At 49.3% G+C, this 25,007-nt stretch overlaps 1 protein-coding gene across 1 annotated transcript in view; it reads left to right on the forward strand.

Annotated features, from left to right (window-relative positions):
• Positions 1 to 25,007, forward strand: part of Svop (SV2 related protein) — an 83,258-nt gene that overhangs the window by 8,673 nt on the left and 49,578 nt on the right. The window contains exons 2-5 of the mRNA XM_057765721.1: positions 17,853 to 18,013; positions 19,971 to 20,056; positions 22,451 to 22,549; positions 24,374 to 24,445. Coding sequence (XP_057621704.1) covers positions 17,853 to 18,013; positions 19,971 to 20,056; positions 22,451 to 22,549; positions 24,374 to 24,445 — 418 coding nt within the window. The remainder of the gene's footprint in view (positions 1 to 17,852; positions 18,014 to 19,970; positions 20,057 to 22,450; positions 22,550 to 24,373; positions 24,446 to 25,007) is intronic.

Below are 25,007 nucleotides of genomic sequence, written 5' to 3' on the forward strand. Positions count from 1 at the left end.
TTACAATTGAACCAAGGGCTTGACCAAGCTAGGTGCATGCTGTGTCCCGAACCACACCCCAGCCCTTACCGGCCAGTGTGTTTCCTCTGTAGAAAAAGGTTTGCAGGGAGAGGAATCATTCTGCATTCCAAGTGTGGGGGCAGGGCTGCAGATTCCACCGCAGGCTGGATCACTGGGTTCTAGTGTAGACCAGTTTATGCTGGATCAATTGGGCCCAAGTGTAGATCAGTTTATGCAGCCAAAGGGTTAAGAAAGCTTTGTGATGAGTAAAAACAACAGAAAATCCCTGCAGTGACTGAACTATTTTTCCTGCCAGTTGGGATGAACATGGTTATACAGCACTGCAGGGGCTCCAACCTCCAGCCACCTCAGAAAATCAGACTCAGATTTCTTGCTTATTTATTTATTATTTATCACAGTTTTCTTTTAAAACATTATTTCTATTTCGTGTGTGTGTGTGTGATACATATGGAGGTCCCAGAACAACTTTTGGCAGTGAGTTCTCCCTGTGGAATTGAAGGATGGAACTCAGTTTAACAGACTTGGCAGCAAGCTCCTTTTCCTAGCTGAGCCATCTTGCTGACCCCTGGTCATGACTTCTCTAGCTGGTTGTGCCGGGCGCCATTCTGGGTTAAGTGATTGTTCTTGTCTTAGTACTGGAGTCTATTTCGTCTTTAATCCATTCAGCGACACTCCAGGTTCGAGCTGGAAGACAAGCTTTTCTCCTTGACATGACTGACATTTTTTTTTTTTAAGATTTATTTATTTATTATGTCTACAACATTCTGCCTCGATGTATGCCCACACGCCAGAGGAGGGCGCCAGATCTCAGCACAGACGGTTGTGAGCCACCATGTGGTCACTGGGAATTGAATTCAGAACCTCTGGAAGAGCAGCCAGTGCTCTTAACCTCTGAGCCATCTCTCCAGCCCCATGACTGACATTTTAGACCAGATGTCACTGTTGGGTATTTAGCTATGTCCCTATCCGCCAAATGCCTCAACCTACCCCCTCTACTTCTCAGCTTCAGTTATGAGAATTGAAACTGTCTCCCAACATTGTCCATGTCCCTGGGAGGACACCCCTACCTAAGCCATTTACCTAGTCATGGCCTCCAGAACACTTTCCAATCTCCCCTGGACCCCACTTCTGATTCCATCACATTGAATCCTTCATACCTGCTTCCTCAGTAACACCCGAATCTTCCCTGGTCTCTACCCCACCCCGTGTGCCTTTGCTTAAGAGATTCTGAGAGCCACCAGGGCAAGAACTCAGTCTTACAATGCGAAGATCCTTGCTGCACACTCATTGTGTAGTGGCAAGAATAAAAACTTTCAGCTAGGTGTGACCTCTTTGATCCTAGGAATTGGGAGGCAGAGACAAGAGAACCTCTGGAAGTTAAGGTCAGTCTGGCCCATATGATGAGTTCCAGGTCAGCCAGGACAACACAAGTAAGAGCTTGTATCAAAGGAAATAAATAAAAGCTGGTCATGGCAAACCACCGGGAAGCTGTAGCCTGAGCCCTGACTCCTCCTTACCGCTCCATTGGTGACCCAGCTGAGAGCCATTGCTGGGCATCAGGTTCTGTAGTAATATGAGCAGCGGGCCACTTCCTGCCACCCGGCTAGCTCTACCAGAAATAATTACACGAAAACTGTATTCTTTTAAACACTGCTTGGCCCATTAGCTCTGGCCTCTTACTGGCTAACTCTCACATCTTGATTAACCCATATATAATAATCTGTGTAGCACCATGAGGTGGTGGCTTACCAGTAAGATCTTAACCTGCATCCATCTTGGAGAGGAGAGCTATGGCCACTGCCTGGAGAGGAGAGGCATGGCGTCTGTCTCACTGCCTTCTTCCCAGCATTTTCTTCTGTCTACTCCGCCTACCTAGTTTTCTGCCCTATCAGGCCAAGCAGTTTTCTTTATCAATTAACCAATGAAATCAACAGATAGATACAAGACCCACCTCCATCAAGGTTCAACCAGGCCTGCTAACTTTGTAGGACTGTGGGGCAGGTTGTGTTCCTCCCATGCCTCAACTTCACCATCTGTGAAGCTGAGCACACATGAGTGGTGCAGAGAACATGGTGTGGGCCTCATGGACACCCTCCCTCTGTCTGTGAACATCACTATTGTGGTTGGGATGTGGAATGTCCCCACCAGCTTACTCATTTGAACATTTGGTCTCCAGTTGATGGCTTGGGTTTGAGAGTCTGTGGCACCTTCAGGACATGGGGCTTAACTGGAGGATGTGGGAGATTGGGGAGTTGGCCTTGAGGCTTATAGGCAGCTGGGTCCTGGTTCTGGCCTTCTTTAACCTTCCTGATCCATCCAGATGTGTGAGCTCTGGCCAGCACAGCTGTGCCACAGCAATCTGCCCCCGATCATGGACCCAGAGAAATCCATTGTTTCATCACAGTCATGGGAAATGGTGCCAACATAAGAAACCAGGTCCTGGAAGTGACCCACCGCCACGTTCAGCCTGACCAGAGGCTTCTGGGCTTCAGAACTGGTTTGTGGCAGGAATGCGGAAGACTTCTGTGCTAGGGAAGCCTTAGAATAGTGAGCAGAGCTTGATGGGAGATTCTGCTGGTAACTGTGGAAGACCAAAATGGCGAAGGGAGCGTGCACTGCAAGACCAGGCTCGTGTGTGAGCCTCCGGTCTCCAGTTCCTGGAGATGCTTTAGGAGACCTGAGAGTGTTTAGGAGATAGGGCCTGGCAGGAGGAACTGAGTCACCTGGTGTGGGCTTTAGGTTACAGCCTGACCCTGCTTTGGATCTGTTTCCTAGTCTGCCCCGTCGTGGGAAAGCTCCTGCAGACAAACACCTTTCCCGCTATCACAGACTGTGACCCCGTAACCCACGAGCCAGAATAGACCTTTCCCCTCTGGATGGTTTTCCTCAGGTCACAGTGAGGGAGATAATGAATACGATCACAACTTAGACATCTGTTTCTCAGATTCAAGCTCACTGCTCATCAATCAACAACAGGAAAACAAATGAAATCCACAGAAAACTAGAATTTATATCCTCGACAGACTTAGAATTCAGGAGTAAAAGGGACCTTCAAGAGTGAGGTTTCCAAACTTCTGTCAGTATCTTCCTGAGCTTGGAGTCCCTGAGCCTCTGGCCTGGGGTGGTTAAACAGCTCCCTCCAAGTGTTCTTGGCTTCTGTAGGGAAACACCAGCCTATAGATTAGGAACACCCATGCTGGAGCCTAGCGTGTTTGTGCACACCTGGAAGCCAGCATTTGGGGAGCTGAGGCAGGAAGATCATGACTTTGAGGCCGGCCTGTCTTTTGTTTTGTTTTGTTTTGTTTTTCAAAACAGGGTTTCTATGTGTCTTTGGGGCCTTTTCTGGAACTAGCTCTTGTAGACCAGGCTGGCCTCAAACTCACAGAGATCCACCTGCCTCTGCCTCCCAAGTGCTGGGATTAAAGGCGTGTGGCACCACCGCCTGGCCTAGCCTGTGTTTTAAAAAAGTCACAGGATCACTTTTCGACTGTAGTGGTATATTGTTTGTATTTTGATCAATAAATCTCGCCTGAAGACCAGAGGCAAAGCCTTTAGAGGTCAGGCAGCAGTAGCACACACCTTTAATCCCAGGATTTGGGAGTCCCACGCCTTTAATCCCAGCACTAGAGGGGATATAAAATGGGAGGAGAGAGAGGCTTGGTCTGCTTAGTTTGCAGTTGTTCAACCTTGGTAAAGGTAAGACTTCTCTAGTGGCTTGGCTGCTGTGCTTTTCTGGTTTTCAACTTGAACCCCAATTTCTTTCTTTGGGTTTTTTTTTTTTTTAATATTTATTTATTATGTATACAATATTCTGTCTGCGTGTATGCCTGCAGGCCAGAAGAGGGCACCAGATCTCATTACAGATGGTTGTGAGCCACCATGTGGTTGCTGGGAATTGAATTCAGGACCTTTGGAAGAGCAGGCAATGCTCTTAACCACTGAGCCATCTCTCCAGCCCTGTCTCTGGGTTTTTATTATTCATGCTACACACAATCTTTTGACTAAGATCAAGTAAAAAAGTCACAGGGCTGGAGGGTTTAAGGGGTTAACTTAGGGGTTAAGTGTATCGGTTGCTCCTGCAGAAGCCTAAGTTAAGTTGCCAGTGTCCAGGTTGCATGACTGTAACTACAGCTCTAAGGGATCCAACATTCTCTCCTGGCTTCTGTGTGTGCGTGTGCATGTGCACATTTGTGCACTCGCACGTGCGCGTGCATACACACACACACACAAATGAAAGTAAAATCTTTGTAAAAATTTTTTTTCAGAGATTAGAATACTGAATCCAAGGCCTCCTATGCACTCTCTAAGGGTCGTCAGTGTCTGAGGTCCTGGTGCCATCGTCATGGTATTCTCTCTAAACCTTACTTTACCTGTCAATCAATTGGAACTCCTTAGGACACAGTCCTTAAGGCTTGCCTCTGGCCCACTGCCGTGATGCCTACATATTTAAATATCACTCTTGATCTAGTCATGTGGGCACCCACCTGCCTAGAAAGTATCTAGCACCCCTAAAACAGCCTTTTAGTCTCAGGGCTTTTCTGGCTGAGAAGGGGCTCCTTACACCGACTTGAGACCTGTCCTCCATCTCCTTCTACGGCAGTCATTCTTTGGGTCCAGATTGAACGACAGTGTCCTTCCACACATCAGAACCTCAGATATTGACAAGAGAGGCCCCCTCCCTGGGCAGCCTTTTACCAAACCACAGCAATCTAAGAGCCCCTTCAAGGGGGCTGGAGAGATGGCTCAGTGGTTAAGAACACTGGCTGCTCTTCCGGAGGACCCAGCTTCAATTCCCAGGACCCGCATGGCAGCTCACAACTTTCTGTAACTCCAGCTCCAGAGGATCTGGCATCCTCAGACAGACATACTTGGCTGCAGAACACCAATGTACATAAAACAAAACTAAATCATAAAAATAAAGAGGGCCTCAGACTGGCTCTGCGGGATCCCAGGCGAGGGCCATTTGTCAGTGAACTCGGCTGTTCCTGTTGCTTGAGTTGCAATGTGTAGCCCCACTCATCAATGGCTATCAGATTCCAGAGGCCCCAGTGCCAAACAGCACGGGAACCCAGGACAAGGTTGAGGGGTGCTTTTTGTGACTGAGATCTCAGTCACCCAATGGCCTGTTTAGCCTTACAAATGTCTCCCCAGGAGGACATTTCCCTGTCTGGCTGGGAAAATGTAGAGGCAGACCTAGCGGTCCTGAAGGAAGGCTCTCACCCTCTACCCCACAGCCCTCTGGTCCCACCACAGTCAACACACAGCCCCCTGCCCTGGTCTCCTGTCTTCTCTCAGTATCTTTCAGTAAGACACGTAGGCTTCCTGGATTCCAGCTTCTTTGCCGTCTGAGAGCCCTGTCGATCTGTCTCAGGTATCTTTGCCGTGATCAAACGCCCGACATGACATCTTAATAGATCTTTTCTTTTTGTCTCACAGTCTCTGAGGCTTCAGCCACCGTGGTGAGGGAGGACAGCTCAGCTTATGATGACAAAGGCATGTTGTAGATGCTGTCAACAGCACAGAGTCCAGGAAATAGAGACCGTGACAGGAAGGAGCCAGGATGACATACCTACAGGATACGTCCTTCCTCCTGCTAGATGCTTCATGCTGAAGGTTCCTCAGCCTCTCAGAAAAGCACCAGCAGCTGGAACAAACCCTACTCCAGACAGAAGCTGGTGGGGGGCAGGAGCTGGTGGGAGACAGAAGCTGGGGGAGACAGGAGCTGGGGGGAACAGGAGCTGGGGGGGACAGGAGCTGGGGGGGACAGGAGCTGGGGGGAACAGGAGCTGGGGGGAACAGGAGCTGGCGGGGGACAGGAGCTGGTGGGAGACAGAAGCTGGGGGGGACAGGAGCTGGCGGGGACAGGAGCTGGGGGGAACAGGAGCTGACGGGGGACAGGAGTTGGTGGGGGCAGGAGCTGACGAGGGACAGGAGCTGACGAGGGACAGGAGCTGGTGGGGGCAGGAGCTGGCAGGGGACAGGAGCTGGCGGGGACAGTATCTCATACTGAAGCCACCATGACACCCTTTCTAGAGTGGACTCATCCTCAGACAGCAAAAGCTCAGCTGGCATTGGGTCCTGGGGTCTTGTCCCCAGTCTCCTCCCTTCTCTGGTTCTCAGTCTATGGAGCACATCCTCCTGCCCTCTCCTGCCACCCCTGTGCCCACTGTTGCAAGCAGAACACATCCTTTCAAAGGGTCTCTTAGCCTGTCCTAAGTCACAGCACAGCCTGTGGTGCGCACATGTTTGTGCCTGCGTGTGGGATCCTGAGACAACATGACTGTTGCTCCTCGGGTTCCCTTTCCTTTGAGACGGGGTCTCTCACTGACCAGGAAGTTGCCTGAGTATATGTCAGGTGAGCCCCAGGGACCCACCTGGCTCTGGCTCCCCATATGTGGAATTACCAGCATGTGCCCCACACCTGGCTTTTTAAAAACTGGGTTTAGGAGCTCAAATGTGGCCTCCCTCCTACTTGTAAGGCAAGCACTTCACAGACAGCTACCTCTGAGGTGTCCCTGTGTCCCGCAATGCTGTGGGAACACAATCCTCTTGTGGGAGAAGGTGCTCCGTGACCTCACCACGACAATGCTGAGAACCATATGACCTCTGTCCCATTCCGTAGCCAGCATTGAGCCGACCACCAGCCCTGGATCAATACTTTTCACCAGTTTTTTCAAGATACTGTCTCCACAGTGATACCTTCGGTTCCCATGGCAACCCTGTGAGACAAGGACTAGCACCTCTACTTAAAATCCATGAAACTGACTCAGAGTGGTGAAGTGACCTTTCCAGGGTCACACAGCGCCTGAACAGTGTGGATATGGAGAGTCAAAGCCAAGACAGTCTGAGGTGGCACTGTGAGCTCTCTTCTGAGGTAACCCCTCTGTCTGCAGGACCCCAAATGCTACCCTGTGATGACCACAGATCAGTTCAAGCTTCAGTTGTCAGCCTGGTCTCAAGGAATTAGGGTCAGAGGCTCGGATGAACAGAAAGACTCTGATAAGCACTCTGGAGTTGCAGGCCCTTGCTTAGGGTCTCTGACAGGGCAGATCTCACTGGGTAGCTGTCTCAAGCTCTTCCCTTCCTTAAGTAGCAAAGTTAGATAAAACAAATGTCTCTGGCTATTTTGGTAAATTATAAACTATATATATATATATATATATATATATATATATATATATATATATATATATATATATAATATGTATTTAAATGCCAAGAAATCCAAGCAGCAGGAGCCGGCCTGTCTTACGCTCACCATATATTCAGCATATGCCACTGATTTCTCTTTCATATCCCCCCTTAGGAAACCTTGGCTCATACAGTTGATAAACATTTTGTTTTGGAGCCCAACAGATTCAAAATATGGCTTGCCTGGTTGGGTCTAATTTCATGTAGTCAAAGGTCTCTCTTTCACATCTGTCTGAGGACAAGTCTAACAATCAAAGTTGCTTCTTGAAGGTCATCAGGGAGGAAGCGTCAAGAGAACCTGCAAGATGGGGTCATTCCCACTCAGCAGGGTCTGCTCAGCCTCATATTGCTCCCACCAGCCCATCGCCCCATTTCACAGGGTCATCTGTGAGCCCACACAGCACGAACTCATATTCAGGAAACACATGGAACAAGAGCAATCTGACATCCCAGTTAAAAAATGCCCAAACTTGCCAGGCAGTTGAGCACTCAGAAGGCGGGGGCAGGAGGATCTCTGTGAGCTCGAGGTCAGCCTGGTATACAGAGAGAGTTCCAGGACAGCCAGAACTCAGCTACACAGAGAAAACCTGTCTCAAAAAACAGACAAACAAAAACCCAAAAAACAAAACAAATCAATTAAAAAGTCGATGAGTCGGAAAGGAAACGGAAAATGTTTTTCTCTCTCAGGAGCCCCCATCCCCTCCAGTCCTCCTCAGGAGCCCCCATCCCTCCAGCCCTCCGCATCAGGGCAGGGCTTCAAAGGCTGACGCAGTAGGGTGGGGCCAAGGCCGGACACTCTTGTTTTAGGGGATGTTGGGGCTTAAACCCATGACCTGGGTACCCCTAGGCAGGAACTGTACCACTGAGATACAGTTTCAGCCTAGGTTCTGCTAAGGGTGGGAACTGTACCACTGAGATACAGTTCAGCCTAGGATCTGCAAGCTCCTTAGGGAGGCAGAAGCCTGGATCAGGACCACGCTGAAGTCTCAGAGCCCTGCTCTCTCACAGCTACCAAGGGGGATCCCCTGGGTTCCTGTTGCCCAGTACAATCAGCTTGTGTGAAGGCATGTGGCGCATGATGTGATACATATCGTTATGGTTTAAATAGGCAGGCCCCCATGGACTCATGTGTTTGAATGCTTGGCCTATAGGGAATGGCACTACTAGGAGGTGTGGCCTTGTTGGAGGAGGTGTGGCATTGTTGGAGGAGGTGTGGCCTTGTGGGAGGAGGTGTGGCCTTGTGGGAGGAAGTGTGGCCTTGTGGGAGGAGATGTGTCACTATGGGGTCAGGCTTTGAGGTCTCATATATGCTCAAACTATGCCCAGAATGGGACAGTTCACTTCCTGTTGCCTGTGGATCAGATGTAGAACTCTCAGCTCCTTCTCCAGCACCATGTCTGCCTGTGTGCCTCCATGTCCGTCCAAGACAATAACGGACTAAAGCTCTGAAACTGCAAGCCAATCCCAATTAAATGTTTTTTTTTCTTTTGTTTTTGGATTTTCGAGACAGGGTTTCTCCGTAGCTTTTGGTTCCTGTCCTGGAACTAGCTCTTGTAGACCAGGCTGGCCTCGAACTCACAGAGATCCTCCTGCCTCTGCCTCCCGAGTGCTGGGATTAAAGGCATGCGCCACCACTGCCCAGCCCAATTAAATGTTTTCCTTGATAAGAGTTGCCGTGGCCTGGTTTCTCTTCATAGTGACAGAAACCCTGGCCAAGACGCATGTCTACTGTAGAAACACATGAGCAAACTATTCTGCTCTTTTGGAGGACACAGTGGCAGTAAACACACTGGATAGCATGCCACCACCATCATATCCCTCCCCAAAGACTTGCATCTCCCTTCTAATGCTCTGAAATCATCACATACTCATCCCTGAGCTAGACATGGGGCATACACCTGTAATCCCAGGCAACAGGAGCCTGAGGCAGAGGCATGATGAGCTCAAAGTCAGCCTGAGCTACCTAATGAGACTTGGTCTCCAAAATCAAAAGAGGAAACAGCAAAACAAATAAAGCCACTTTCCATTCTGTCTCCTTCCAGTCCCCAGGAACCATGGTTCTAGTGTTGATCTCTGGGTCCCCTCATAAAAGTAGAATCATAAAGTGTTCATTCTGTGTGTGGCTCATTCTCCTAGTGTAATGCTTTTAAGATTTTCCTAGGTTGTAAGGGGTCAGAATTTGCTTCCTTTCTAAGGCTACATAGTGTTCCATTGTAGGGCTGTACCACAATTTATCCATCCACTTACCCACAAACACTCGGGTTGTGCCCACCTTTGACTGGTGTGACTGCACACTGTGCGTTGTGATACACGTTCTTAAATGAACATCACATACATCAATGATAAGCCCCTCCCCTCCTAAAGAAAGTTCCTAGTTTAGACAAGCATAAACAAAATCGCAACAGCATGCTACCACAGAAGAGACTTGTTTGGAATTGGAAACTCTCAAGATGGCTGAACCAAAGCTAGGGAAGCCACTTGCTGTGTGTAAGGGTCCCAATGAGGGACTCTCTACACTGGGTTAGCCTGTGGGCGTGTTTGTGGGGGATTGTTCATGCCTGTAGGCAGACCCAACCCACTGTGGGTGGCACCATTCCCTAGGCAGGGGAATGCGGTCCTGAACTTGTAGGGAAGGAGCGCTGGAGCATGCAGGCATTCATCTCTCTCTGTGGGTGTGGTGTGCACCAGCTGTCTGAGGTTCCCCAAATCCTGGGCTGGAACCTAGAACTGTGAGCGGAAATAAACCCCCCTTTCCCCCAGAGCTGCTCTGTGATGGGATATGTTATCACAGCAACAGAAATGGAAACCAGACCCCCCTCCAGTAATTACGTTTTCATTTTTTGTGAAAACTGTAGGGAACAAAATGCGTGCGCACACACACTCACACACACACACTCACTCACACACTCACACTCTCACAACACACTCACACTCTCACACACACACTCACACACACACTCACTCTCACACTCTCTCACACACACTCACACACACACTTACACACTCACTCTCACATACACACTCACACACACACACACGGTAGGGTGGATTTGGTTTTTGAAATGAGATCTCACTGTTTTGCTCAGGTTGCCCTGCTTGTCCTCCTGAGTACCTGGGACCTCAGGTGCATGCCTGCACCAGGCCAACTATCTGGTTTTGTGATGTGGGTCCCCTCTCAGGGCAGGGTGGCTATGACTGAACAGGTCTGCCCATTTCTCGTTCAGTTTTATAATGCCAGATGTACCCTTTAGCTTGGTGCAGTCGGCAAGTGTTTGTCGAATGAAGAAATGCCCTCCAGGGGCACCCATGCCAGGGGCACTCATGCAACGTAAGAGTTGAGAGTCTGGGTGGACTGTGTTCGTTTGTTTCAGGTAGAAAAACGTAACACTAAGCTTATTGCTTTAACTGTTTTTACAAGTCAGTGGCATTTAAGGTATTCACACGCGTTATCACTCTCACCCCAGAGGGAAGCCTGGTCCCCACTTAGAAGTCACTCCCTGTTGCTTGGCAACTGCCTGGCTCCTGGCAACCAGCACCTTGCCCTTCTGCCTCTCCAGATACCCTAGCTCTGGCCACACTATATGCGCACCAGACTTACAAGGCCTCTTGTGATTGGCTTTAACTCATTGTGAAGCTTTTGTGTGTTCTATAGCCTGTACTGGTGACTAGGACCTTCTTAGTTCACAGATGGGCCACAGTGGAGCCTGCTCAGGCCAGCTGTTCAGGGCACACTCACTTTAAACACTCAGGACTTTTCAGATCCTATTATTTGCCCACTGGTGGCTTGAACTTGGCCATCCATCATGGGAATATTTAGCCTGCTGGTGCTAAAAAATGGGGTGCATGAAAGTCAGTTCTCAGCCTGGTCCTCAGCTTGAAGGCCTCTTGGGGTCTCCATCAGCAGCCCCCAGTGTTGTCCCATAAACACATGCTCTTAGCAAGATCTGGTTCTTTCTGGATAGTTGCTTCTCAAGAGGTGCATGCACCACTCCTCCCCCTCCCCCCCGCCCAGCTGGTGTCCTCTCAAAGACAGTTCATCTCCTCTCCTTTCCCCGTAGAGGACACCTGCCATCCAGCTGGGACACTCCAGACTGACGGGACTCTGGTCGAAGTCCTGTGTCCTTATCCTCCTGGGTGGAGGATGAGCTGCAGACAACCTGCCCAGCCCACAGGGAACATGGAGGTCCCTTAGCCCTGCTTCATGGTGAGGGGTCCCAAGAGTGATGGACACCCTTGTCTGATTCCAAGCAGCTTCCAGGAACTTCAAAATGAAATCTCGCCCCCCCCCTTCCAGGGCAGACCTTGGGGCCCACCTATCTGTGTTGTAAGCAGGTTGAGGGTTCTGGCGATTCCTGTATCATAGCGACAGTCTGCAGAGATCAGCAGGCTGGACCTGGGCTGTGTACTTGGATTGCGGCTCTAGAACACACCATTCTCTGTGTCTGGATAGCTGGTCCTTTCTAACCTTCTTAGCTCCGGCCACTCATCCATTTCCACACCTGTAGACGCTCAGGGTGACTCTGACCAGGAGCCAGGTGATTATAGCTCAGAGCTGCGAATGCAAAGAAAGCCAGGCTGGAGGTTCAACTCCTTCAAGCTGTGTGACCCAGGGCCATCCCCACATCCCTGAGCACCTCGTTCAATGTGAACTAGAGCCTAACTCTTAGGTTGGTTGCCAGGGAAATGGGATGACTTTTCTAAAAGCTAGGAGTTGTCTGAGCTGGGAGAATGGCCGCGTGTGTACAGTCCTTGCTGTGCAAGCATCAGGACCCATGTTTGGTCCCCAGTACCCACAGACTGTGAACCTGTGATCCTGATGCTGGGGAGTAGAGATAGGCAGAGAGTTGGAGCACTGGTCAGCCCGAGCTGCAGATTCAGTGAGATTGTCACTCAGAAAGAAGGTGGAGAGGCTGGAGAGATGGCTCAGTGGCTCAGAGCACTGGCTGCTCTTCCAGAAGACCTGGTTTCTGTCCCTAGTACCCATATGGCTTTCAGTCAACTGTAATTCCAGTACCAGGGGAATCTGATGCCCTCTTCTGGCCTCCACAGGTATTGCATTCATGTGATACAATACATACACATAGGAAAATCACCCACCTAAAGTAAAAATAAATAAAATCTCAAAAAAAAAAAAACCCGTTAAAAACAATAATGTGAAAAACAATACAGGAAGACATCTGATGTTGACCTCTGGCCTCAATATGTATGTACAAGCATGTGTGCATGTGTACCACACCCACACACACACCAGTGAGGGCTTCACACAGCTCCTGGCTTTGGCAAGCTTTAATTAAACACCATCTGTGTGTTGACTCAGGCTCACTATTGACAGCTCATTTGCAGGGGACACAGCTCCCTTTCCTGGGCAGACACCTGCCCAGAGCTGTTTCCAGGGTTGGCCTCTCAGAGGGTCATTCCCATAGAGAACCACCCTTGTGGCCATGGAGGTCACACCCTTTGAACCAGAGGTGGTGTAGCCAAAGACTGGCCTGTATGTAGGTCCCACAGCTCTGAATGGGGATGGTCCATGCTGCATACTCCCTAGGGATGTGTCTTTGTCTTGCTTCTCTTGCTGTCTCCCAGTCTCCCAGTTAGCAGTGGGCATTTTCCAAAGAGCACTTTATCAGGAAATCAATGGCCCATAAATTCACTTTGCATTCTTCTCAGAAACAGGAAAACCCATCTTAGAAGTCACATGGACAGCTGGAGGACACTAGAAAGCAAAAGCCACAGATGTCTTGTGGGTCCTGATATCAAAATTCATTTTTTTGTTTATTTATTTGGTGTTTTTCAAGACAAGGTTTCTCTGTGTAATCCTGGATTTCCTGGAACTCACTCTGTAGACCAGGCCAGCCTCAAACTCATGGAGATCCGCTTCCCAAGTGCTAGGATTAAAGACATGCACCACCACTACCTTGAAGGCGTAAGTCACAAACAATCCCACACCAGTTTGGAATTATGATTAATAGAATGGTTATTTATTTAAGGGGGAAAAACTACAGATCGCCGTCCCAGACAACAGCCCTCTGTGCAATCAGGACGGGAGCCTAGTCGCTGGAAGTGGAGCCTGAAGCCAGAGAGCGAGCGGAGGGAAGTGGCCGCTTCTTCAAAGGGAGAGAGACCACGCCCCAATGGGCTGGTATCTCAGCGGCTATTGGCTGAAGGAGTGGAAGGAGCTCCCACAACACTACCTGGCTCAAAATTAATTTTGAAAAAATACTTGTTGCAAAGCTATGCAGGTCAAACCTGTGTGTCACTTGCCCCAACAGATAGCTCAATGAATACAAAGCCAGGAGAAGCACTGACCTCAGCAAGGGCACACAACTGCCTAACAGGGAAAGGAGAGCAGAATAAAGTCAGCCCTAAACTTACACCATCTAAAAAACTCAGCTCCAACTGCATCAAAGACAAAACCCATAAACCTTTACAAGAGGGACTGGCAAGGTGATTCAGTGGGTAAAGGTGCTTGCTGCCTTAGGGACCAACATAGTGGAAAGAGAAAAGAAACCCCTGCAAGTTGACTTCCGCCCTCTGCAGGTATGCGGTGATATGCATGTATGCGCACACGTATGCGTGCGTGCGCTCACATACACATAAATGGTTAGGAGAAAACAGAACACTTTATGACCTTGCGTCCCGTGGTGACTGTTCTGGACATAACAAAGGCAATAAAAGCAAAACCAGATGTTTGACCTTCTCAATGTAGAAACTCTCCTTGTGTCTAAGGACACATTCAGACAGAAGAGCCTGGGCATGGACTCAGGAAAATATTTGCATATTAGATAATTGTTAAGATCTGCTGCCCAGATGAGCAAGAACAAGTCAGGAGGTGTGCTGACAGGACATGGGCTTTTCATCCCGGCACTTCAGAGGCTGAGGCAGGAGGATAGTGAGTTTGAGGGCAGAATGGACAACAGAGAGAAAATCTGAAAACCAGATATTTATTTTAAAGCGCTTGAATAGACATTGCTTCCAAGTCTGTTTCCCAACAGCCCATGCAGGCTCAGTGTCAGAAAGATGATAATGAGGGGCTGGCAGGGTAGCTTAGGCGCAAAAGGCTCCTGCTACTGTCCTGACAACCTGAGTTTGGCGCCTGTGTCCTTCATGGTAGAAGGAGAGAACTGCCCACTGGTGTTTGTCTTCTGACTTGCAGGCATGTGTTGTGGGGTGTGCACATGCACACTTATTCAATTTTAAATTTTGAAAATATATTTTAAAAAGAAAGCTGGGAAGGAGAGCCCCAGTGAGCTAGTTGCCGCAGTGCGGTCACCAGGTTCAGACAAACGAGCGAGCAATGACTGGCAAGTACAAGCAGAAGCAGGAATCTGTGGGAATATTAAGTGGTGTGTGAGACACCCTGGCAGTCCCTCAGAATTTTAAACATTGGTCAGCTTATACCCTAAAGAAGTAAAATCGAGGACTCAAACCAAAATCTGTAGTCCTGTTTGTCACAGCATCCTTTACAATGAACAACAGATGGGAGAACCTAAGGCCCTGCCGGGTGTTGAATGGACACACTGTGGTATGTCCATACAAGGAATATCACTCGGCCTTTATAAAGGAGTGGGGAGCTGGGTTTGGTAATGATTCAGGCCAGTAACCTTAGCCATTCAGGAGGCTGAGGCAGAAGGATCACAAGTTCAAGACTAGCTAGTCTTGGCTACAGAGCGAGTTTAAGGCTAGCCCGATATCTTCGTGAAACCATTCTAAAAGTGACGAGGATAACAGGCATATCTCGGTGGCACAGTGCTTGCTTCTGATGCGCAGGCTCTAGATCCAACCCCAGGACTGAAAGGGAACAGGAATAAAACACTGGTTCACTTACATGAGCTCTCATGGCAGCTGAGTTCACAGAGGTCGACGACTTCTGGGTGCTGGGTGCAGAAAGGAATGGGGAGTTGGGGCTTAAGGGGACAGAGTTTGAGATGTAAAGATGGAACAGGTCCAGAGATGGGGGGGGGGTGGTGATGGCTGCAAGCCTTCTTTAGCCTGCTGAACAGGACGCTTAAAATGGTTAGGGTGCCCACGGTTATGCTATGGGCATTTTATAACAAAATAGAGGAAAAAGGAGGAACAAGAAATGAAGCTGCCATTTTAGGCTGTGCTTCTGGAGAACAACACAGCCTGTGTGTAAATATGTAACCAGTCTCCAGAGGGAATGACGGCCAGCCCCTTCTCAGGGTGTTTTGAGGGTTAAATTGAATAAGAAGCCATGTATGACTGAGGGAGAGCCACGTGTGTGGGGACAAATCTGTGGCATCAACTGAATGGCACCCCAGAGGTGGTGGTGTCTTGTGGCTCAGCCAGAGGGAAGTGTCAGGGGGAAAGAGAAAGGAGATTTTGGTACAACTTTATACACTTGAAATAGCTCTGCCTAAAGCATCCCCACAAAGGTTTGGAGTACACAGGAGCTATGGCAGATCTGGAGAGAGACAGTTCTAGTGTGCCTGGATCAGGATACTTAGAGCCAGGCAGAGCTGGGATAGAACCCTTGTTCCATGCCTCTAGAGTTGTGTGACGGGGACTTGGGCATGTCACATGATGCCAGGGCCACAGTTTCTCTTGTCTACAAAATGGCAATAACAGCAGCCTCACAGAGATGCTCTGCAGACTAAGCATGCAGAAAGTGCCAGGCAAGGCACACAAAGCACATTGGCCCCATGCTATTCCACGGAACGCTGCATTGGCCCCATGCTATTCTTCGGAACGCTGCATTGGCCCCATACCATTCCACGGAACGCTGCATTGGCCCCATACCATTCCACGGAATGCTGCATTGGCCCCATGCCATTCCACGGAATGCTGCATTGGCCCCATGCTATTCCACAGAATGCTGGAGACAGAAGTGTCAGCCATAGGCGTCACACTCAGCCACCCCCACCCTGCACCTGGTCTCTTTCCAGGCACAGTGTTGCTAAAGATGAAGATCCTACCTGTTCTTACATCCCATGACTGGGCATGTGTGTATTCTAGAAGCTTCCCAAGCAGGGCGGCTTCCCTATGCTTCTGAAACAAACACATTCTATGCCAGAGCACGGTGAGTCTCCACAGGTCCATGGAATAATTCAAGAGTTACACACAGCAGGAGGGTCATTTGGGAGCGCGCTGGCCTAGCGTGTATGAGACCCTGGGTTTGAGTCTCAGCACAGATCGAGCATGTCAATCATCCCATCGTTCAGGGGGTAAAGGTTGGGAGATCTGAAGTTCAAAGTCACCCTCAGATGTATAATGAATTCAGGCTAGCCTGGGTTACGTAATTCCATCTCAATAATAATGATAGCAGTGGTTGGTACTGAGCTTGCCCACCCCTTCTGCCTCTAAACCAAGGGTTCATTTTGCTCGGTTGCTCACACGGCCCCTCTACTGCCTGTGATTTTTCAGTCACATGGAAATGAGTCTTCCATACTGGACAGTGCCCTCTCCTGGAGCTGGGGAGCGCATTTGACTGTCAGTGACTTCAGACCTGGGTGACTGACAGCAGGGGTCTTGTGCTTGAGAGGGAAAGGTTACAAGGAAACTGTTCACTCTGTCCTGAGTCTCAGAAAAAGTCTTTCAGAGACGCCATGCCTCCCCCAGAGAGATGAGAAATAGCTTAGTTTGGACCAGGAATTGTGTCATGCAACTATGAAGCCCCTGGAGGCTGAGGCGGGGGCATCTGGAGTTCAAGGCCAGCCTGGGCTATAGGGAGACCCTGTCTTTATTTTTGTAAAAAGGAGTGGAGGAAGAAAGGAAAGAGGGAGGGATGAGGAAAGAATATGTAGTTGAAGAGCGAGTGGCACAGTGTGCAGGTCTGTGGAGACTCAAATTCAAATATCTTCAGGGCCAGACAAATGGGCAAAGTGAGGAGTGGGGAGAAGCAGAGGAGCATGGAGGTGAGGTCACAGCCCTCAAGGCTGGAGGCCATTTAGGGAAAAGGCGACTGAGTTCCCGTCAGGGTCAAGAGACCTAGGAATGTAATGTAGGGCTATTAATGTGGAATTTCCCCCAATTTAAAGTTTCGGGCAGTCCCTCTAAAGCAGCAGTTCTCAACCTGTGACATCAGATATCCTGCACATCAGATATTTACATTATGATTCATAACTGTAGCAAGACTTTCTGAAGTAGCAACACAAGTAATGTTATGGTTGGGGTCACCACATGAGGAAACCCTGCTGTCAGTCAAAGCAGCATCGGCCAGAGCAACTTTTCTTCATACCTGTTACAGATGTGTCTACTCAAGCAAGTAGCCCTACACTTCACTACACTGCACACACACAACGCTCGTGATGCTCTTTGCCATGTGACATTGAACTCAGGAGGCTAGGTCACCTCGTTGCTGTCTGTGTAAACACACACTATAACGTTCCATAGCTAGGAAACAGCCAATCACGCTTTCTGAGAACTCTTAGGCAATGTGCAAGGCTATGTCAAAACAGAACTCGGGCCCAGCACAAAGCCACAGCCACACACATGAGAACACCAGCCGCCAATACTGTCAAGAGATCAATAACTCCCAACGTTACCACTACCCTTGTTTCCTCCCCCCCAGCCCTCCAGTTGGTGAGCAGATGCTCTTTACCTGTTGTGGGTGGGAAAGCTGGGCAGCAAGGCTGCCCAGAGGGAGTTCCAGCCATCTTGATCACATTTGCCTTCTTCTCTAGGGTGGTGAAATTCCGCCGCACAGGAGAGAGCGCGAGGTCAGAGGATGACGTGGCTTCCGGAGAGCATGACGTTCAGATCGAGGGGGTCCGAGTGGGCCTAGAAGCAGTTGAGCTGGATGATGGGGCTGCTGTGCCCAAGGAGTTTGCCAATCCCACTGATGGTAAGAAAGCCCGGAGACTCAGGCATTAGCCTGGCACTCTGTTTGCCTGCCGTGGTGGTCTTACGAAGTTCTTGTGAAGGGGCAGCTGGGAAGGCACAGAGCACCAAAGGGTGGCACTGGCAGGGTAGGCTGGGACTCCAAGGCCCACTTCAGGAGGGCATGGTTACCTCACAATCCCTGCTAGATGCATTGTTGCGCACTTGGCTGAGAAGCAACAACGCTGCTGCCACTGATAGTGCTGAGGGTGGTGCTGATGGTGATGATGTTGAAAATGGTTGTAGTGATGACAATGATGATGATTATGATATGGTGACTATGGTGATGGTGGTGGTGGTGGTAATGGTGATGGTGGCAGTAAAGATGGTGGTAATGAGCTGGGCAGTGGTGGTGTACACCTTTAATCTCAGTACTTGGGAAGCACAGGCAGGTGGATCTCGGTGTGTTTGAAGCCAGTCTAGTCTACAGAGCGAGTTCCAGGACAGCTAGGGATGTTACACAGAGAAAAAAAAAAGATGGCGGCAGTGATGGTGATAACCATGATGATGGCCATTGTGGTGATGGAGTAATGATGGTGATGGTGGTGCTTGTCTCAGTCAGGGTTTCTCTTGCTCTGAAGAGACACCATGACCATTGCAACTCTTATCAAGGAAAACATTGCAAGTGCTCTGTGTTGTGTGGGTCGAATGATGAAAGAGGTCACTCCAAAATGAAATTTTGAGGCCTGTGTAGCCTCTGACAAACTGAACTGAATCCCGAACAGCCATACAAAGGCACATTTATTGATTGTTACACAAAGCTGTTTTTTAGGTAAATTATTCCTCATGCCAAGGTTCTCTCTAAAGGGAAGCATCACATGCCTTCATGACTTTAGTTCTTTATTGTGTATTATTTGCAATACATGATAATCTCAGAGCCTCAAGTATACCAGAGGCATCTTGTGGCCAAAGTCATGTGAAGGCTGTAATGTCCCTCCAGGAAAACAATTCTCCAAATCACAGAAAACAATCGATTTCCACAATAATTCTTCAAAGTCAAAGTCCTTCTAGAAAATGACTCATTCTAGTGTCTACACCAGATACAGTGATTCTGCTAAATTCTTACAACAAACATTGAATTGGGGTGGCATGCAGACAGACATGGTGCTGGAGAAGGGGCTGAGAGTTCTACATCTTGGTCCACAGGCAGCAGGAGCAGACTGTGTGCCACATCGGGTTAGCCTGAGCATATGAGACCTCAAAGGCCGTTCCCATGGTAATACACTTCCTCCCACAGGGCACTAATAGTGTCACTCCCTATGGGTCTGTGGGGGACATTTTCTTTCAAACCATCACAGTAGTGATGATGGTGATGGTCAGGATTGGTGGTGATGATGATGGTGATGATGGTGATGGTCATGATTGGTGGTGATGATGATGGTGATGATGGTGATGGTCATGATTGGTGGTGATGATAATGGTGGTGGTGGTAATGATTGGTGGTGATGATGATGGTGGTGGTGGTAATGATTGGTGGTGGTGATGATGATGATGGTCATGATTAGTGGTGATGATGGTCATGATGGTCATGATTGATGGTGATGATGATGGTGATGCTAATGATTGGTGGTGATGATGATGGTGGTGATGGTCATGATTGGTGGTGGTGATGATTATGGTGGTGGTGGTGGTGGTAATGATTGGTGGTGGTGATGATGATGATGGTGAGGGCCATGATTGATGGTGGTGATGATGGTAGTGGTCATGATTGGTGGTGGTGGTGATGATGGTGATGGTCATGATTGGTGTCGATGATGGTCATGATTGGTGGTGGTGATGAGGGTGATGAGGGTGATGATGATAAGGGTAATAGCTATGATGTTAGTTCTTACAGCAGCACATGCTATGGTTAATTAGCCTGTCTGGGGACCACCATTCAATAGATATTGACCCCCTTCTCTCCTCCCCTTTTGCCTTCCTAGACACTTTCATGGTGGAAGATGCGGTGGAAGCTATTGGGTTTGGAAGATTTCAGTGGAAACTCTCTGTTCTCACTGGCTTGGCTTGGGTAAGTATCTGGGCATAGCATCTCATGGACACCCCAAGGATCCTCTTGAAGCTCAGCTGGGTACCATGGCAACAGGAATAGCACAGCTCACCCCACACAGAGTTCCTGCCTGAATGCCAATAAGCAAAACTCATATAGTGTGATAGCCCAGGTGCATGCTGGGAGGAAGGTGGACATAGTTGGCCATCACCCTCAGGAGGCATCCAGCTACAAAAGTGAATCTCTGCCCTTGGGGACTTAGGGCTACTGTGAGGTGGTGGTGTTGGGTCATATCCCCGCCCAGAAAGAAAGAAAGTTGCCATCTGGGCTGGGAGTATAGTTCAGCATGTTTGCCCAGCCATGTGCCAGGTGCTGGGTTCTACCCCTAGCACTGCAAAACATAAAATAAAGCAAAGAGTGCCTTCTGATTCAAGGTGTCCACAAATGCCAGCTAAGGAACCCTTATAGAGCTACAACACCGAATCTTTAATCTTGCTGCAATGCTTCTCTGAGCATGGTGTGAGTTGTGACCTGAGCACATGTTTCAAAACGGACCACCAGTTTCTCTGCTGCCCCCCACATTCCCCTGGCCTTCGTGTGGGTCTGCCCTTACTGTGCCCCACACTCACATGGCCTGTGTGTGGGTCTGCCCTTACTGTGCCCCACATTCCCCTGGCCTGTGTGTGTATCTGCCCTTACTGTGCCCCACACTCGCGTGGCCTGTGTGTGGGTCTGCCCTTACTGTGTCCCCACACTCCTGTGGCCTGTGTGTGGGTCTGCCCTTACTGTGCCCCACACTCCCGTGGCCTGTGTGTGGGTCTGCCCTTACTGTGCCCCACACTCCTGTTACTTGTTTGTTGGTCTGTTTTTAATTTTCCAATATTCTGTCTAGTCATAAAGTAGTATCAAAACATTTAGTAACTAGGGTTTTTTAATATATGCTAATATATTCAAACACTATGTTCATTAAATACACAGAGAATTCTTCATGAACATATGACCTACCAACAAAAGACAAAGGAGAAACTGCACCAAAGGAAAAAAGACCACACTGTCTTTCTGTCTCTGTGAAAATGTGTGCTCAGCTTTTAGGCACGTGGTACTTTCTTGCTTCGTCTGGGGAGCACCTGTGTTTTTTATTACGTGTGTACGTGTGTGTATGTGTGTGTGTGTGTGCACATGTGTGGGTGCCATGGTGAACATGTATGTGGTGGTTAGAGGACAATGGCAGGGACAGGAGTTGGTCTGTTCCTTTCACCATGTGGATGCTGGGGACCAAATTCATGGCCTCAGGATTGACAGCAAGTGTTTTTTATTATTAAGCTGTCCATAGTGGTATACTATCATCTATGTTTTAATAAATTAAGCTTGACTGAAGATCAGAGGGCAAAGCAGCCATACTAGTCAGCCATACAGGCCAGGCAGTGGTGGTACACCTTTAATCCCAGGACTTGGGAGACAGAGGCAGATGCATCTCTGTGAGTTCAAGGCCACCCTGGCTACACGATATTGAATCTGTCTAAAAGAGAAGCAGAGCTTACACAAAGGTGATCCCAGTACTTGCGATCACACACCTTTAATCCCAGCACTAGGGAGGTGGAGACCGGAGTGATAAGCTGGGTGAAGAGAGGAATATAAGGGGGAGGAGCCAAGAACTGAGTGGAGTGTGGGGTGGAATCTTCAGGACTCATGGAAACAGGATCTCGTCCATTTTCTGTCAGTGGCTGGCTGCTTTGCTTTTCTGATCTTCAGGTTGAACCCCAATATCTGTCTCTGGGTTTTTATTATTCGTGCTACAGCTGTGTTTTGACCCAAGAACCTGTGTTTTTAAAGATAGGGGGAATGATGCTGTCCATGGTGCTATGTGTAAGTAATCCCAGCGTGCAGGAGATGAAGGCAGGAAGATTGCTGGTTTGGATCAGTCTGAACTACATAATAAGACCCTGTCTCACAAACAAACAAAAACCACTACAGGGGCCAGTGATGGCACACACACACACACACACACACACACACACACACACACACAAATAAATGTGAATTTAAAAAATGACTGGAGAAATGGCTCAGTGGTTAAAAGCACTGGTTGCTCATCTGCAGGACACAATTCCCAGTGCCCACATGGTAGGTCACAATTGCCTATAACTCCGGGGGATCCAACACCCTCTTCTGGCCTTCAAGGGCACTTCATGCACATAATGCACAGACCTGTATGAAGGCAAAACACCCATTTGTATAAAAGAAATAAATATGAGGCTTAAAAATAAATTTTTAAAGCAAGCAGACACTGTAAGGAAACCCAACAAGCATGTCAGGTGTCGCCTGAGTCCCTGTGTAGCAGCTCATTGGTTCGGTCCCACAGGCTTTCCCATGGATGTCTGGCCAGATGCCTCACGGTTTCCCTCCTTCCCACAGATGGCCGACGCCATGGAGATGATGATCTTGAGCATCCTGGCGCCTCAGCTGCACTGTGAGTGGCGACTCCCCAGCTGGCAGGTGGCACTGCTGACTTCGGTAGGCAGCCCAGCAGTTCACAGATTCCCCTGGTGTCCTGTGGGGGCGCTGCCCATTTCCTGCTGCCACGGCTCTGCAGAGAAGAGCCAAGCTGTCCTAGAGAGGAAAGGGTTCATTCCGCATATAGTCCCACTGCAGAGTGCATTGCTGGGGGAAGTCAGTACAGGGACTCAAGGTGGAGCCTGGAGGCAGGAGCTGAAGTAGACACCGTGGAGAACGACAGCCTACTGTCTTGCTCCTCACTGCTGGGTTTTACCTTTTATAGCACCCGGATCACCTGGCAGTGATCATCCACAGCGAACCATGACCTTAATCAGGACATTAAACATCAATCAAGGGAATATACCACAGGCTTGCCCACAGGCCAGTTGGTGGAGGAATTTCCTCAGCTGAGCTTCTCTCTTCTGGAATGACTGTAGCTTGTGTCAAGCTGACATAAAACTAGCCAGCACACTAACCCTGGATGGAAAGGCTGATGTCAGCTCCTCTTAGCTCCTCCCACCCAGTGTCCTACCCCTGTGACCCGTCCCAGCAAGTTAGCAACCAGCTCTACCCCTCCAGAGCTTTAGCTCCTTGGGAACCTCAAACAATCTGGAACCTACCACAATGTGCATGTATACCGTAGGAGCCTCACATCCCCACTATAGACAGGAGATGTCACCCTTCTTCCCAGGAGGGTAACGTGAGGGTTAGAAACATTGCCCTTGACAGGCAGTAGACTCCAGTAAGTGCTGTGTTCTCTGGAGAGAAGCTCTGAAGGTGAGTGAGGCCGAATCCTCCATTTTGCTCTGGGAATTCAGAGGAGGGGATAAAGGGGAGAGAACAGCAACCATGATGGCTCCCTGAGAGCTTTATGTCCAAAGGGCGGGAGCCATGTTGGATACAGTGTACACCTGTGTTAGCTACTAGTCACACTGCTGACTGTAACCCTGACAAGGAACAACTTAAGGGAGCCGGGTTGACTTGGCAGGTGGTCTGAAGAGATACAGTGTGTCTGGTGGGCAAGGCATGAAGGAGGAGTGTGGGGCTCTGTTCCCAGTCAGGAAACAGAGGATTCCTGGTACCCATGTCTCTCTCCTTTTATTCAGTCTGGCTCATGGGATGGGGCCATCTGTGATTAGAATGGCTTCCCACCTCCATCTGCCCCATTAAGAACCCCCCCTTCTCAATCATGCACACGAGCTCGTCTCCTAGGTAACACTAGACCCTGTCAAGTTGGCAGTGAACACTAATGACCACAACACATCTTCCGTCATGCCCTTTGACTGTCGTGAAGGGAAGAGAGGCAGATAGATTAAGCTGCTCACTCCAGTCACTAGTTAGTGATGGACCCCAGGTTTGAGCATTATGAGTTTGATCATTATGGTGATTTTATCTGATTGTTTGGGGTGCTATCTAAGGCAAAACATGACTGATCTGAGCAGTGAGATCACAGCCCAGTGAGAGTCAGGCACATTTTTGTGGTTAAGGCTTTAGCAGGGATGGAGTGTGATTGTTGGGAGACCTACCTAAGGGTGGTGGTACCCACCTGTAATCCTAGCTCTCAGGAGGCTGAGGCAGGAGGATTGAGAATTTGAAGGCTGCCTGAACTACACAGACAGACCCTGTCCCAAAATGAAAACGGAGCTGTCTCAGCAACAGGTTTATCTGCTCTGCAGTGCTGTGTGTGTGATTGTGTGTGTGTATGAGAGAGAGAGAGAGAGAGAGAAAGAGAGAGAGAGAGAGAGAGAGAGAGAGAGAGAGAGAGAGAGAGAGAGAGAGAGGATCTAGTTGCTGTTTCCTTTCACTCCATGCTGCTAACAGAAGTGGTCTGTCTGCCCACAGGTGGTGTTCATCGGCATGATGTCCAGTTCCACGCTCTGGGGAAACATCTCAGATCAGTACGGCAGGAAAACAGTAAGGCCCCTCCCCTAAACGCTCACCCTCTGTGGCAGTCCAGACAACATGGGGCAGCACAATACAGCCTGACGCTTTAGCAGGGGCGGGATGTGATTGCAGTATCGCGGGCGACGAAGGCGCATCTGAGAGGCCAGGGGATGTTCGGTGCCAACATATGTCCCGACACCAGGATGGGTGAAGGATGGTAGATGACGTCAGCTCTTTTGTCCTAGAAGAATGCATCCTGTCTCAGTCTGCCAGGCAGGAGCCTTCCCTGGCCTGCCTTCCATATCCACTGTCCTGACGGGGATCGCTGCCTGGTTTAAATGTTTGTTGTGGCCATGGCAGTGGATATCCCAGCATTCGGAAGGCCCAGGCAGGGGGATATTGAGGAACCTGAGGTCAGTCTGGGCTAGAGAGACCCTGTCTCAAGTGAAACAAAACACCATTTGTGCTGGACCGCTTATGTCTGGTCTGCTTTAACGATGTAAAACGGCTTTATAAACAGGAAGGAGGGGAAAGTGGCTGGAATCCCACCAGGCTCCTGCCACAGCTCTCAGTTCCTGCAAGACTCTGACGA

The sequence above is a fragment of the Chionomys nivalis genome, chromosome 3 (genome assembly GCF_950005125.1).
Source record: "Chionomys nivalis chromosome 3, mChiNiv1.1, whole genome shotgun sequence".
NCBI lineage: Eukaryota > Metazoa > Chordata > Mammalia > Rodentia > Cricetidae > Chionomys > Chionomys nivalis.